Here is a 17,145-nt window from a genome sequence, read left to right as displayed (position 1 = left end):
AATGGGATGTTAGGGAGAGAGTACCCAACAGATTAGATAGCCTAAACTGAAATCTGATATATTAAAATCACCATACAGCATATATATATATATATATAGTGCTTTTTTTTGGACGTAAAATTCAAATTCGGCAACAATGCTGTGATAGTAATTTTAAAAATTCTATTCTATTCATCATTCTTTAAATTGGTTTGACACGAACCAGTACAAGCAGGGGTAAAGTGAACGAGTGCATTTTTATGAATGATATAAACAAGTTGATTAGAAGTAGTTTTTCTGTGTCTTTAGGATTGTCTTCAAATGGTCACATGGTCTTGACTATTACCAACAAAAGTTTTCTGATTTTGAGGTTTCACATTATTTTTTGTGTTTGTCTCCCATCAAGAGTTGTTTAATTAACACTATTCCAAAGGTCATATCCACTGCCATTTAAACTTCTAAACAATCTAAACTTCAATCCTTCTTCTTCAGAGGAGAGTCCCATAACTACTGCACTGCTAGTAGCACTGTATTAGTAGGCTAATTAGAAGATCCAATAAAAAAGGCTACTGTAATTATCTTTATCTGGTGGGGTTAGCAACTTAAGCTAGAAAGATTTTGGCAAGGGTTTCAGTCGCAGTGCACAATGGGATGTTAGGGAGAGAGTACCCAACAGATTAGATAGCCTAAACTGAAATCTGATATATTAAAATCACCATACAGCATAACCAATAGTTTTGAGTTTTTTTTATTTTCATTGGGAGGAATTTCATTAGTGGCTTTACGTGATTTCAGATAAAAATTTCAATTGCCATTTTAAGGATTCTAAAAGTAGATAAGAATTCAGATTAACGATGCTTCTTGACTACTAAGGTCCCCTGCGGTGTGTTGCTACAGCCCTGCAGTGTGTTGCTATAGCTGGGTTGGATCTCTGTGTCCTGTATGACCAAGTTAAGGTTAAACCCACTGTGTCACCACAAGACAAAAGTTTGATGATATAGTTTTTATTGTTACTAAAGAGCAATCTGAACGTCAATCCATCTTCCCCAGAGGAGAGTCCCATAGCCGCTGCGCTGTATTAACTATATAAAAAATAAATAAAGGATTGTTAGTTGAGAAGAGTATTTTTTGAAAATTTGTTGTTCTTCTTAAATAATATGAATTTATAAATTTGAATGTGTTAAATGTTAATTCATATTATATCTAAAAAACAAAGAAAATCTTTTTGGTAGCCTATGAACATTGCTATTTTTAAGCATTTTAGTAAAATACTGCTTTTCACAAAAATAAGATATTACTTTTGAGGCTGTTGTTGTTGTTGTTGTTTGGAGTTTGACCTGTTTGATCAATAGGTCATATATGTTTTGTATCACTCGATTATTATGTGCCTTCTGTAATTACTAGTATGCTTGGGTGTCACTTCAGTCTGTATTCACTGAACTTGATCATGTATTGTTTTTTGGTTTTAGATTCTAGTCGGGTTTTTTTTTTCTAGTGTTTTTTTTTTCTACGCTGAAGACGCCTTGCTCTACACGGGCGAAATATTCGTTTGATTTTTGTTCTCTTCGTTTCCTTTACTGGCCATAGACCCATTTGTCATTTTCAGATTCATTTCTTTGTTCAGTGCGGTATATTTATAAATTTTGGTACAAATTTTCCGGTACATTTTGGTTCACTTGCTCTTTTCTGACTCGGATATCTTTTTAAGTTTTATTTTACCAAAAGTTTTCTTCTTGTTATGGCAGATTTTCAACCTGCTGGTCAGATGGTAAAAATTATCAATTGTGGCACAATTTTTGCCGGAAAACTGGTTCAGTTTGTTTCGATTTATTTCGGTATGCAGAAGTTTCCGTGAGTTCAGGGGAAAATCCACCCCACTGCCCATAGCACTTAATTATCATATCTGCTTCGCTGGAGAAAATACATGTTTTCCATGTGAATTTGAATTTATTTTTTCAATATTTGAAAAATATTGGGAAATTATCACATATATATATGCACATGAAAGCAAAAAAAAAATCGTTTTATTCCTTCAAATTTGTCCGCTAATATGGGAGCTACCCCACCAGTCATCCACTAATGTAATTGTTGAGATCAAATGTTCTGTGAGTTTGGTTGGGGTTGAGAGTATTTTATTCCATATTAGTATAAATAGAATACTTATAAATGGGGGATTTTCTGGCCCGGAGTTCACCTGAAGCTTCATCCCCCCAACCTTAGAAGAAAAAATGCTCTAACATCCCCCGAGCCAAGTTTAGTGTTAACCTATAGAACACATTAGGTCAAAATAAAAAGTCGAATAAAATTTCTGGGTCCCCCTCCCCCGAGGATAAACTTGGTGTGAAATGATGTAGTAGGCATGAAGTTTTACGGGAAGTTTTAATTTTTTAATGAAGTTTTAATGAGTGTTTTAATGAAGTTTGAAGTTTTAATGAAATCTCATAATTTTTACAGTTCAATTAAATTAAATTTTACAGTTCAGTATTGGATTATCTTACAAATCATTATGAAATTGTGTTTTGCAATTCATTTAATCTTATATTTAAACTTGTATAGAAGAGTTGGGTTTGACAATAGGATAAGTTACTTTTTAAGGTAAGAAAAGACAAAGGAATAGGATTGCTCCCTTTCCTTGCTGTTAAGGGGTAGTCTCCCAGGACTTACTTAAAGAATAATAGGTTCCATCCCCAAAAGCTCACGAATTTTGCGTTTTTTTATTAGCTTACGTAGTTCCTTTATATAGTGTATGTTTATTAGGTTTCTGTAGTTGGAAAAATTTACCCCCCCCCTCCCCCGCGTTCCCGTCCCGCAATTTGTATTAAGACATTTCTTTGGGGGGTTACCTGTTCAGTGCTCCATAAAAGTCGCCCAATCAATCAAATTAAGCATTGAGATTACCCACCTTCCCCCAAATTCAATTTAAATTTTGGTCTAGAACACACTTTTGAGACCTCTTGCCAGACCCTAGAGAACAACTCTGACTCACGGTGGTTTGTGTGATGATACACATAACGAGCAGGGTGTATGGGTTTGGAATTGCCCCACCCCCCCTGAAAATGAACCTTTTAATTTTTATGATTTCCAGTTTGATAGATGTACTTACGTTCACCATCTAAGTTCTGTTTTTAAAAAAAATGACTGAGACCTTATCTTATTACATTTAACAATTAGTGTGTAAGGGCTAGAGCCTGCGAGTGGGATAAGTGGATAATAACCAGTATAAATACCCCTTTAAACAACTCAAATTCTAAATTTGAGATATTCAGCCAAACATCGAAGTTCGGATTTTGTTAAGGCTTCATGGAAAGAGAATTACGTGTTCAGTTCACTATCTGTTTTGAGGAAAAAGTCACTAACTAAAAGTTTCTGATATGGCAACCTTGTTGTAGTTGTTGATGATGTGGATACCAATATTCTCGATAAATTACGGGAGTTCTTCAAAACGAACGAGCTTTCGAAAGCAGTGTTGAACCCTGAATTATTTTCCAAAAAAAAAGAAAAAAAGAACAATGTATGTGAGGAAATAGCTGGCAATTTGATAAACGTTTTGATTAAACCATATTTGTTTTAGCCATGGAATACAGATCTTTTTTTTCTTTTATTGAAGTCAAATTGACCGACCTCGTTCTAAAATAGTGTAGGGAATTTGGAGAAAGTTCGAATTGAAATTGAACATACTTGACCGAAACAGTTTGAAGCTCGAACCCTTATTGAGAAAAAAGCTCGGTTCTTTTCGATTTTTATATTTTGTGGCAAAATTTGGTTCGATTCTACTTGTCAATTAATTAAAAAAAAAAACTTTTTCCACAAAACAGGTTTTTTAAACAAAAGTAAAGAGCTCCATTAAGTCAAAAATTAGCAGAAATAAAGCAGACTGTGGGGAGGTTGACATCCCCAAAGACATAACAACTGGATCTTTCAAAAATTTTTATCAAAATAACTCTCTTAGAATTTCAATCGGATGTGTTTTGAAGAATGATAGGCTTGGGGCGGGGGCTGGTTTCCCTCCATGCACTTTTGACTCTTAGAAAGGGTACTAAAACTTCCGACTTCCAATCAAATGAGTTCCATCCAATCCAGTTTATATGACCACCCGTTCCATAAATAACCTTATTTGCCTTCTCAAGACCAGAACATAATTTGTGCTTTACTGAAAAAAAACTAATACCCCTAAATTGCCAGTTTAATTTACATAGTACCAATATTTATTGCTTAAAGTTTCAATATTTTTTATTTATTAAAGTAAAAAACTGAAAACATTTAAAAAATATTCTGTTTTCAGTAAAGTGCAAATTATAGCGCAGGAGGATAAATGACAGCTATTCCTGAGTTACACCCCTTTGACAATCCGTATACACATAAGCTGTTTTGATTTAGTTCAACACTTCCCACAACATTCTGAAAGGCTCACCTGAATACCCTTCGTTTTCTTCGAATTTAAAGTTCAAACTTGCCTACCTTTTTCAATAACATACTACAATGAACGAATATGTAACAATGAACAATGAACGAATATGTAACTATATGTAAACAATTAACGAATTGCCCAACTTGCAGCCCTTGCCCTGAGGACTGTGGGGAGGTTGACATCCCCAAAGACATAACAACTGGATCTTTCAAAAATTTTTATCAAAATAACTCTCTTAGAATTTCAATCGGATGTGTTTTGAAGAATGATAGGCTTGGGGCGGGGGCTGGTTTCCCTCCATGCACTTTTGACTCTTAGAAAGGGTACTAAAACTTCCGACTTCCAATCAAATGAGTTCCATCCAATCCAGTTTATATGACCACCCGTTCCATAAATAACCTTATTTGTCCCTGGGCATAACTTACAATCCTTGCCCATGGGCTTTGGGGAGTTGTGCCCATCCGAAAGGCATTGTTATAGGGTTTTTAGACTATTGGTAATACAATGGCGATCGAGCAATTTCATTTGAATGCGTTTCGGGAAAAGAAGATGTCATCGAGGGTGGGGGGGGGGTGTCTAGCTACTCTCCATCACGTTTGAACTAGAACTATATATATCCAATCAAATGAGCCTCTTTTAAAGTTCACACGACCACCCCTTCCATAAAAACTATATGTTTTTATGGAAGGCCCTGGGCCTAAATTACAACACTTACCCCCCAGACTCTGGAGGATTGTGCCAACCCCAAAGGCCTTGCTATATATTTGGACTATTTTTAAAAAAACGGCTATCTCAAAATCTTTATCAGATGCATTTAGGAAAAATATGATGTGGGGGGGGGGGGGTGGCTAACTTCCGATTCCTTTGACTTTTAAAAAGGGCATTAGAACTTCTGATTTCCAATCGAATGAGCCCCCTTAAAAGTTTATATGCCCAGCCTTTCCATAAAAACCTTATATGCCCTCAGGGTATAACTTACAACTATTGTGCTAAGGGATGTAGGGGGGGGGGGGGTATCGTCCTCAAAGACATAATTTCCAAACCTTTCAACTGCGTTGAACAAAATGGTTATCTCAAAATTTTGATTCGATGTGTTTGGAAAAACGATGGGCGTTGGAAAGGGGGGCTGGTTACCCTTCAATCACTGTCGACTATCAAATAGAGCACTAGTCCTTTTCGAGTCGATTGAGGCGTTTTCGAATTTCTATACGAAGTGCCCTGGTCTACAAAAAAAAATAAATAAATAATATATTGTGCCCGTATCGCTCTTTGATTAGACGGCACCATTGCGCTACCTATGATATAGTAGAAATAATATGATATAATATAAATAATATCTCTTAGATTCCGGAAGAAGAGAAAAACTGTTGTTGTTATTAAATTTTTTTTGTGTGCTTTTTTTCACATATAAGCTTGTAAAAGTTAGCTTTTCCTTTATATATTTTATAAAGTTTCTCCTTTATAAAAATATATTAATAATATAGTTTTTAATATATTTAATTTATTCCTTTATACTGTGAGCACTTAGCGGAGGTGCTTTGCCAAAAGATATGCTTTGCTCTGCAGCTCTCATTCACTGGCTTAAAATTATACTCATTATTGTTTCTTTATTTATTGTTTATTTATCTTTTTTTATTTTTTTTTTATTTATTTTTGTTTTCATTAATTTTGATTTATCATCTACACCCAATGGTCTTTGTGAAGTTTTTCCTTTATAAAAATATATTAATAATACATTTTTTAATATATTTAATTTATTCCTTTGTACTGTAAGCCCTTAGCGGAGGTTCTTTGCCAAAAGATCTGCTTTGCTCTGCAGCTCTCATTCACTGGCTGAAAATTGTACCTATTATTGTTTCTTTATTTATGGTTTCTTTATCTTTCTTTTTTTTATATTTTTTTTTTGTTTTCATTGTTTTGAATTATCATCTACACCCAAAGGTCTTAGAACGTATTTATAATTGTGGTAAATAAACTGGATGCATTTTTTGTTGTTCCCTTCCGACAATCAGGGCTGTGGAGTCGGAATCAGATCATAAAGTCGCAGGTTTAGTAAATTTTTGCTAAATGGAGTCGGAGTTGGTATATAGTACAGGCAAACCAGATTTTGACCCCAAACAAATTGCAATAGAAATGATTTTACAGCATTGTATAGAGAAAAAAAATGCTGAACAACATATCCAAAGTTGCAAATTCTGGCTCGACGCAAAACTAGTTTCTTGCGCTTTGCTTGTCAATTTTTTCAGGTTTTTCTAAAAAAATTAACTGTCGCTAAATGTTGTTTTTCTGTATATGAAGTACCGTCCCGATGTAAAATGAAGAGCTGAGCCCGAAAATGAAAGCAAATTTGATTTACAATGTACCAGAAAAAGTTTCTTAATCATCAATATGTTATTTTACCCTTCTCATCGTTGTGACCTCTTTTTCACCATACTATCAGAAGACAACTATTCTGACAAAAAATGGTGTACAGTATTTGGTGTACAGTATATAAAAAAAATTCATAATAATCAATATGAGATTTTTACGCTTCTCATCGTGACCCCCATTTTTTTTACCAGACAATCTTTCGCTGGCTATATTGTCAGTTTTGAAATCTAATAATTAGTTAACCTGAATCTGATCGTCGCTGACTCCATTACCTGATGGGTCGGCCTAAAAAAGTGAGTGCAAGATGTTTATTTAAGCATTAAAAATGTTAGAAAAGGGAAATCATTTATGAAACTAGTTTTTAGCGGCCGACATTTAAAATCTCTCTTAGAATAAACTATTATCAACACACTGACTAGTCTTCACAGCTGATAAAATTGCCGAATCAACTTCATGAACATTAGAAAGACAGAATCAAACTCCGCTTAGTATTCACAACTTACTATTTTGGTTCAGATATCTAAGCTTCGACGTTCTCTTCATCGTTATAGCTTTCGACTCTTGGAGAGTTTGCACGTTTCCCTTTGCACGTTTAACGAGCTGCAATGCAAGCTAAGCCGTTTTAAAGCAACTACATTCCAGTTGACAGGAGCATTTTTTGATTTTCAGAAACAGACGAGAGGCTGGTGGGACGTCAGTAGTAAATGGATGCAAGAAGTCATGTTTATTTTTTCAACCCCATTACTCGGCTTTAAGTTCAGAATCAGGATCTCCACTCCATGCCTGAAACTTGGTTGAAAACCCTGTGACTGTGCAATTTAGCCAAATCAGAAGTTAGTGGTGACTGTTCTGGGTGTACGAACGTGCTAGGGTTAGACATCTTCTTTTTAAAAACTTCCCTGCGGAATGCATTCAGATTTACTCCTTTTGATGGGCCATAAATCATGAGCAGAGCGTCTTCTCTAGCAACTCTCACTTCCTCCTTCGAAGCTGATTTCAGCATGAAAACTGCAGCTGATGTACAAAAATCTACATCTGCCATTAGCTTCTTCAGAGCAAGGCCTTTTCCCACACTGTGAATCCGTGAAGTAGAGTCACAGCCTAAGATGGTGTGAGCAAAAAGAATCATATGGCATGTCTCTTGGCACAGCTTCTCTTTCAATTTGTGAATATCACATATTCGGGGAGCTTTGTTCGACTTTGGCTCAGGTGCAAAGAATAGTTTCTTGCTTGATAGGTCACCATGATAACACAATAGGACCAAAAGACCAGTATCATGTCCAATGACGGCAGTGTCACAATACCGGGAAGAATCAACAGCAGCTTGCACAATTGGGACATCTGCATCACTTGGTGCCTGGACTACGACGAAGTCCTTTAATCGGAGATAAAGAGCCAACACGCAGATAGACCTGTCCTTGTTTTTCTTGCAGGACAAGCACTCATTCTATTCTACCTCCAGCTGTATATCTGATGTGAAGAAGATCTCACGGCCGATTATATGACTTCTCTTTGTCTGGGCCATATCCTTTATGGTAGCTCCGCCATCGTAGCCGTTGAACACAATAGTGGCAAGTGTATAATTCTGAGTCATGTAAGTAGCATAATGGTAAAGGATTTCGGAATATCGTTCGTTTTTGGCCCATAGACTTCTCTGCAGAAGAGATCACCGTCGATGAAATATTGAATGCCCTTCGAAAAAGGATTTGAGGGCTTCACAATATTACATCCCAGTGATAAAGCCTTTCCAAACTTTTGCTTGGTTGGAGACCAGAGTATGTAAGAGCGCTCAAAAAGTGATACTGAGAATGAGCACAGTTCGTGTTGAAAGTACTCAGATTCCTGTGAGATTAATCCTCTTTGCTAGCGTGATGAGCCTCTGAAAAAGGAAAGTTGGGTCCAGTCTTTTGCATCTCCAGCTGAATTCTGCTTTGTAGTAGTTTGAACTGCCTGTTGTTTTGTAGAAACACAAAATCAGCGACCAGCTTTCCAGACATGGAGTCAATGATTTTTAGGCCTAAATCTATAGCAGAACCAATGTTGGCAGATCCGCAGGCTGTCATACCGTTAGTGATGTTTCTTAGTTGAAGATCCCCATTAAATAGTGATCCTTTTTCGATAGGAAATCGATGACAATCTGGGTGTCTTCACAGTCTCTTTGCTGCCTCGGCTCGGACGTTTCCTTATGTTGTTCACTAGTTCCATAGAAAACCTGTGACACACCCTCTATCGGAAGATCCAGTGTTGAGCAGACTAGTCGAGAAACAACCCATAAAGACCTTTGAACCACTGTCATACTGCTATCATCAGCGAGGCTACCAGCCGTTTTGAGACAACGCAAGAGCTCCTGCTCAATCACAAGAACTGCGGGTAGCCCAGCCCAGAATCTATCGGAACGTCTGATCACATGCATCCTATTCTGGATTGCTTGTTAAACGGCAGGATGGGTTTCTTGGAGCTTGACTATTCGCTGAATGTAAAGCTGGTAGGATTTTGTGTAACTGTTGTGCCCAGATTCCGCCAGATAAGGTAGCATGTCAGATATGGATTTTAAGTGGAGATCCCATGACCCAGATCGTTCGGCTCTTAAGAAATTTCGCAGTACGGATACCATATCGGAATATTGGAGCCACAGTTTTGAGGTTCTATACTGGAGCAGTTCCAGTCTCTTCCTATCGATGAATCCCACTATTTTTTCCAGGGAATGGTTTTCAAGCTGCAGAATTGATTCAGCAACACTGGAACTTTCTTCGAGAAAGACCTCGGAGAGCAGAATAGCTTACGACTTTTCTGAGAAATCACATGGACAAAGCATTGGATGAAACGTTGATATAGTTTATTGTATACGTAGGTCATGAAAGTGGTGTAGCTGGCTTCTCTGCCTTAACTGGTCTTCTCAACGAGCCAACCATAATTTAACAGCCCACTTAGTTTTTTTTTACCAACAATCGACGAATTGGTGGACAATAAGTGATAAAAGACAAATGTCAAATGAAAATAAAAAAAAGTGTATATTGACAAATATGAAACGAATTTTCAAGTAGACACTACATCAGATTTATTTGATTTTTGGGCTCAGCTCATCATTTTATGTCAGAATAGTTGTCTTCTGATAGTATAATGAAAAAGAGGTCCCAACGATGAGAAGAGTAAAATCACATATTGATGTAGGTAATTTCGGCGACCACACTGCCTTTCCATGACGATAAATAAAAGTTCAAATAGGGATAAAATCCTTTTAATAGACAGTGATGATGATAACAGTGATAGAAATTCACAAAAATACCAGATATTTCGGTCACATATACAGTGACAGTCATCAGCAGTAAAAATTTGTATCAGTAGTATTTTCATTTGACATTTTTTCTTTTACTACTGATGACGGTCACTGTATATGTGACCGAAATATCTGGTATTTTTGTGAATTTCTATCACTGTTATCATCATCACTGTCTATTAAAAGGATTTTATCCCTATTTGATATTTTATTTATCACATATTGATGATTATGAAACTTTTTTCTGGTATATTATAAATCAAATTTGCTTTCATTTTCGGGTTCAGCTCTTTATTTTACATCGGGACGGTACCTCATATACAGAAAAACGGACATCTACTGACAGTTCATTTTTTTAGAAAAAAACTGAAAAAATTGACACGAAAAGCAAAAAAGAAAACTAGTTTTGCGTCGACCTAGAATGTGCAGCGTTAGATATGTTGCTGAGCGTTTTTTTTCTCTACAATATGGTATAAAAATCATTTGTGTTGCAATTTGTCTGGGGTCGACCCATATTTTTGGCTAGTTTGCCTGTACTTATATTGAAAATGTCTAGAATCTGAGTTGGAGTCGGTCATAATTTATAAAATCTAGGTAAATGAAGCTTCGAAACCGCGCTCTGGAGTCGAATTCGTGGAGTTGAAGTCTTAGTAATTTTTGCCTGAACGAAGTCTGATTCGGAGTTGGAGTCGGTATATTGAAAATGTCTGGAGTAAGAGCTGGAGTCAGCCATAACTTATAACCGACTCCACAGACATGCCGACAAGGTTTACTTCTCAGGGGGGGATGGAGGTAAAGCCGTCCAAGGGGAGAGGGTGACTGGAGGGGCCACGGCTGCTGGATTGCCCACTTTGAACAAATGGGGGGGGGGGGCACTGTAATTGACTTCCTCCGACACCACCAACCCTAGTAACGGCTTTGGGTAGAGCTGGAACTTAAGTCAGAGTTGTCATTTTGCTGGTATATTAAATAGCCCGTTCTCTCTCTCAATTGTAGGAAGCAAGTTGGATACACTTTTCAAGACCATGTCACCTTTACTTGGTGTATCAGAAAAAATGGAAGAAGTCTGGGACGTCTTAGTTGGAACCAAAACATCAGTTGACACTCTAGTGCCAAACTCGGAACAACTTTTGTGGCAGACTCAGCGCCAAGAAAGGGCAATTATTGATATCCACTCGGATTTGAACAATTCAGTGCAACAAATCATAGAAAACCTAAGCTTGGTGGAGAAACACTTACACCAGCAAAATAATAAAACGGATATTGATAAAGAGATGTCAGTGTCAGCAGCAAGGGGTGCCGGTGTAAGTATTTCCCATTTTGTTTTGTTATTTTTCCTGTTATTCTTATTGTTACTATGTTATTATTTTCTATCTTTTTGTAATTTTGTTATTGTTATTCTATTTTGTTTGCCATTTTATCTATTTTAATTTGTTGCTTGGTATGTTAGATGTTTGTGTCAATTTATGACAAAAACTAGGGATATATCTAAACAAGAAAATATGAATCAAAACGACTTAAAATACAAGACTATTTGGCTCCCTCCACCTGGGAAAATCTTAAGTTTTTCTTTTAAGGTTTAGGCATGTAAATAAAAATGGTTGTCTGTGTGTTCTCTTGTTAAATATGGGTAAATGGGTAAACTATGGCAAAAAAGTTCCAGGGCCACATGCAGGGGTACATTTGAGAGAGAAGGGCACATTAAAAAAATAAAATATGAACGGATCAATTACTTAGAAAATACAATAAACTATGGTACAGATATATTGTCAAAACTCAAGATTTAGTTGAACAAATCACTAAAGATTCTCTTAATAAAATAAAAATTAAAAAAAAATAAAATAAAATAAATAAAAGGCAAGAAAGATTGCCTTTCTGTTGCGAATCAACTTTTGTTTGTTTGTTGTTCCTATACCAGTAGAACGTTCCAGTGATTTGGGCCCTAAGGGGCTCCGACAAGACAGGGAATGTACACAATATTTTATTTGATTTGGGGTTTGGAGCGGGAATGAAAAGTCACTAACGTATCTGTCACTAGAATAGTCACTAACGGTTTTGAAACAGAATTGAAAACGTGACAAGAGCAATCTAAGCAGCTAAGGTAAAGGGTATTTAAAAAATGTCTAAAGTAATGATAAACGAAAATGAAGAACAAATATATGCAGTCAGAAGACTTCTTTCAGCAACAATTACAACGAGTCAAAGACAAAAGTGAAGAACAAAGAAACATACGGTTCAGCCATGACGAAGCCCGGCCTCGAAATTGGTTACATAGTTCTTTTTTTAATATTTGAATAAAATACGAAATATTTTCTTTGATTTGGGGTTTGGAGCGGGAATGAATAGAAGGCGAAAAGGGACAATTTTAGTGTAACATTTTGCAAATTACGAAAGTTATTATTCTAATTAGAATATTGGGATGGGGCACCACCCTACGGCTATCGTAATTCGAAAAGCAGTGTAATATACAACCAGTGTCGTATCCAGGTTTTTTTTTTTTTGGGGGGGGGGGGTTACAAAGAAAAACTTTAAAAGCGCAATAAAAATATGTTCTATGCATTTTTATGGCGTTTTTACAAGTCAGACAAACATTTCAGGGAGGGGAGGGGGGATTAAACCCTTTAATTCCTCCCATGAACACGGTATTGTGTAAAATATTCGTTTTTAAATAGAGAGAAGAAAAAGAAATATTCTTGACTTTTTTTTCTTCATCTATAGTAAAAGGGGGCCTGCCGCCGGGCCCTGGCACTCGGCAGGTTTCTGTATATAGATTCTCATTGTCGCTTGTTTTTTAACCACAGACAGCTTGAACCTTTTATTGATGTCATGGCATCACCACAGATTCGATACAGCCATCCTGGATAAAATACGAATTTTGTCCTAAAGATGTGACCTATTTAGATAGTTTTTGGGGCCAGAAATGTCAATTTTCCAGTTTTAAGAAGAAAAAAGAACTATGTAGCCAATTTCAAGGCCAGGCTCCATCATGGCTGAACCGTATATTTCTTTTCTTCACTTTTGTCTTTGACTCGTTGTAATTGTTGCCGAAGGAAGTCCTCTGACTGTATTTCAAGCCAATATATTTCCCTTGCTGTTCAAGCCAAGGGACAGAAATTCTCCTATACAGAGGTTTCGGACAAGGCGGTTCTAATGGTGTACTTTTTGTTTTGATCTGACTCTTTTTTTAGGAGTTATGGGTTTTTATATTTCTTAACATTGGACGTGATCGTCTCTTACTAGGTTGCTAGCTACTGCTGCAACCCGGATATATGTGTTCATTATTTTCGTTTGTCATTATTTTAGGCATTTTTAAATACCCTTTACCTTAGCTGTTCAGATTGCTCTTGTCACGTTTGATGGTCTAGGTTGTTAAATTGTTCTCTAGTCATCATAAAACTACTGAAAACTTTTAAATAGACTAATTATGCCTGCTATTTTATACCTCTAATATATCTAAAATATATAGGAATCATATTTATTATTTATATAATAAATATATGGGAATTATAGCTCTTTAGTTGTATAAGTTTGATACGATATTTGTCTGGTCACTAAGACCTTGCTTCACATGTTGAATTATCTGTATGCTTTAAAACCTCTTCAAGTCATTTTCACTTTTAAACATGCGAGACAATTCATGAGGGCTAAGATTTACTTAATTTTTCGTGGCAAAAAATCAGAACATTTTCTCTTTCCCCTTTTCTGTCTTTTCTTTCCCCCTAAGTTCACCTTTTCGCCACTTACGCTTCCGTTTAACGTTGTTCTTTCATCTTCAAGTTTGATTAATGTTCAATTACGGATCTTTTTCTTAGAAGATTTTGACAGCGATGACCAAGCTGCTAACAACCACAACATCACGGTCGACCAACGAACCAATAAGCTTACCCACTGACCTAATGGATAAGGAATTTTTAGGTGAGTAGCTCATTCCGTAAAGAATTTATTTTTTATTTTTTTATTTATTCATTTAGAATTTAATTATTAGAATTTTTTTACATTAATATATGAGATTTTGCCCTTTTCAAGAGTCAAAAGCGATCGGAGGGCAACTAAAAGATATAATTTGAATATGCATAATGACGAAAAGAAGGTCAGTTCCTTTCGTGTTCCTCCCCTCTACGGAAAATTCCCTCCATACAATTCTATCATCGCATGAAAATTACCCACAGAAATTTTTTTGCGGACGATTCCGCTTGAAAAATTCTCCGTAGAATACTTTCATTTGAAAAAAGATTTTTGATTTGAAAAAAGATGTTTTTCTTTAATTTTCTGATTTGTTTTAAATCATGCCGGAAATCCTACCCCTTCGTGAATATTTTTCTCAATGACCGAATGGATAAGGGATTCTTAGGTGAGTAACTCATACCATAAAGAAATTGTTTATAAGATCTTTACTTTCTAATAAAGCAAAGAACTTGGAAAATTCAGAAGATTTGAAAGATTTCCGAAATTCGTCAGAACACTTTCTACGCAAATTGGTAGCTGTTGTCCATTCCATTATTGAATAATACTGCATTGATATTGTTGAATAATAAATAGAATAATAAATAAAATAAATAGAATAATAATAAATAGAAATTGCTAAATAATAAATAGAATCTGGTTATTCATAACAAAGAAAAGAACTACAAAGATTGGAACATTTTTTAAGATCCCCAAAATTCAGTAAAAAACCTTCTGGACAAAATTAAACTTGCTACCCCCTTTACTGTCAAATTCAATATGAGTATTGTCGAATAAAAATGTTCACTTTCTTGACAAATAGGTAGTTATTACCCATCTTCTTCTCCTGGCTGTTATCAACTATGTGCTTTCTGACTTTGACGATCGTTTTAAATTCGTCGATGATTTGTCTGTGCTTCTTAAATACCACGTAAAGGATTCGCAAGCTGTAGCCCAGTTCGACCCAAATTTTTTCGATCAGTTTAAATCACAGTGTACTGCGAACAGTCTTCAAATTAATGAGAATAAATCAAAGGTTTTGAGGTTCAACCCACTTAAACGTGATTTTACCTACCCCGCGACTTTGTTCCCTTCTGCTTCGTGTGCGACTATCTTGGGCGTCACCTTTAGTGTGGACTGTTCGTTCCCTATTCATGTACAAGAGCTGGTTAAAAAGGGACATTATGCTATGCGGACACTGGTGGCGATGCGCCACCTAGGTTTTCCAGTGTATCAGCTGAAAACAGCGTACCTCACTTTTATTCGACCCATCCTTGAATATGCGTGTCCCGTTTGGGGCCCACAAGTTCATCACATAGATTACTTAAGTGATGATTTGGAGGGGGATCCAGAAACGAGCTGTAAAGATCATTCTTTGCGACAAATACGTAGATTACAGCTCCGCTCTGAAGTCACTTGAAATACCAAGCCTTCGCGATCGCCGTTTTCAGCTGATAATTCGTTTTGGCCAGTTTTTATTGTCTAGTCCTGTACATAGGACAATATTACCACCTAAAATGCCTGTCCGCGCAAATACCAGAAGCAAAAGCAAACTTATGCCCGTTTCGTGCCGCACAAACAGACTTAGTAACTCCTTTGTTGCTTTTTTTTACAAGTGCTTTTAATAAAATGTAGAGAAGTGTTTTCATGTAAAAAAGTTTTCATGTAAAAAACAGCGCCTTTTAGTGCATTTTTTTAATGTGTCTATGACAGCTGTTTTCATTAAAATGATTCTGATTCTGATTCCATTATTGAATAATAATGCATTGTTGAATAAAGATATTGTTAAACTAAAACCTTCAATTTTGAACCAAATAGCCCTCCTTCAAAGTATATACGATCAGCCCTACCATTAAAAAAAAAACTATATGAACCCGGGGCATAACTTACAACACTTGCCTTGGGTTTCTGCGGGGGGGGGGTATCGACCCGTGGTTTTGTAACATGATCTTTGGACTTTTTCCAATAAAATAGTTATCTCAATATTTTGATCAGCTGCATTTGGGGAAAAGGGGGCGTCGGGGGATAGTTGCCCTCTATCGCTTTTGACTCTTAAAAAGGGCATTAGAAGTTCCTATTTCAAATTGAATGAGCCTTTTTTAAAGTTTACATGGTCTCCCCTTCCATATTAAGTGCCTCTGGGAAAAAAATTAATCATGGACAGCTCAATAGCGCTGCCTAACTAAAGAACGATGTTGGCACAATGTTTTGTTTATTTATTTATTGATTTTTACGACCAGGACACTCGAAAGAGATTTATTCGATTGGATATTGAAAGTTCTAGTGCACTTTTTAAGATTAAAAAGTGATTGGAGGACAACTACCCCCCTCCCACGCCCATCATTTTCATAAACGCATCCAATCAAAATTTTTGGATAGGCATTTTGTTCAATATAGTTAAAAGGTCCAGTAACTATGTCTTGGACTTGACGCCCCCCTCCCCCACAGAGGGCAAGGGCTATTAGTTATGCTAGTTGCTCGTTATTAACATACGAGGTTTTTGCCCTTTTCAAGAGTCGAAAGTGATCGGAGGGCAACTAAAAGATAAAATTTGACTATTCATAATGAAAAGAAGGTCAGTTCCTTTCATGTTCCTCCCTTCTCTGGAAAATTTCCTCCAGATAGTTCTATCTTCACATGAAAATTACCCACAGAAATGTTTTTTGCGGACGATTCCGACTGAAAAATTCTCCTTAGAATACTTTCATTTGAAAAAGAATTGTTTTTTATTTGATTTTCTTATCTTTTTTAAATCATACCGGAAATCCTCCCCCTTCCTGGATATTTTTCACAATGACTGAGTGGATAAGGGACTCTTAGATGAGTAGTTCTTACCTTAAAGAATTTGTTTATAGGATTTTTATTTTCTAATAAAGCAAAGTACTTAAAAGTTTCAGCACATTTCAAGGATTCTCCAAATTCGTCAGAACACTTTCTTAAACAAATAGGTAGTTGTAACACATCCCATTATTGGATAATAATGCATTATTGAATAAAATTATTCAATAATGAATATTGAATAATCAATAATCAATATTAATCAATAATCAATATTGAATAAATTATAATGCAATTATTGAATAAAATTACTGCTAAATAAAAGAGAGAATTTGATCATTCATAACAAACAAAAGAACTTCAAAGATTGGAACATTTTTAAGATCCCCGA

The 17,145-nt window shown here is 36.0% G+C and overlaps 1 protein-coding gene across 2 annotated transcripts in view; it reads left to right on the top strand.

Moving 5' to 3' along the window:
- Nucleotides 1-17,145, top strand: part of LOC148942417 (uncharacterized) — a 112,193-nt gene that overhangs the window by 40,710 nt on the left and 54,338 nt on the right. The window contains exons 4-5 of one of the 2 annotated variants that reach the window (XM_089102858.1): nucleotides 11,031-11,338; nucleotides 13,850-13,949. In XM_089102858.1, the coding sequence (XP_088958984.1) occupies nucleotides 11,031-11,338; nucleotides 13,850-13,949 (408 nt within the window). Of the gene's footprint in view, nucleotides 1-11,030; nucleotides 11,339-13,846; nucleotides 13,950-17,145 lie in introns of both variants that reach the window. The other variant, XM_089102857.1, reaches the window with a different exon arrangement.

This window comes from Artemia sp. Qi Xiang Cuo, chromosome 17 (genome assembly GCF_049724085.1).
Source record: "Artemia sp. Qi Xiang Cuo chromosome 17, ASM4972408v1, whole genome shotgun sequence".
Lineage (NCBI taxonomy): Eukaryota > Metazoa > Arthropoda > Branchiopoda > Anostraca > Artemiidae > Artemia > Artemia sp. Qi Xiang Cuo.
The sequence above is the reverse complement of the archived record's forward strand: the minus strand, read 5'-3'. Positions and strand labels throughout refer to the sequence as shown.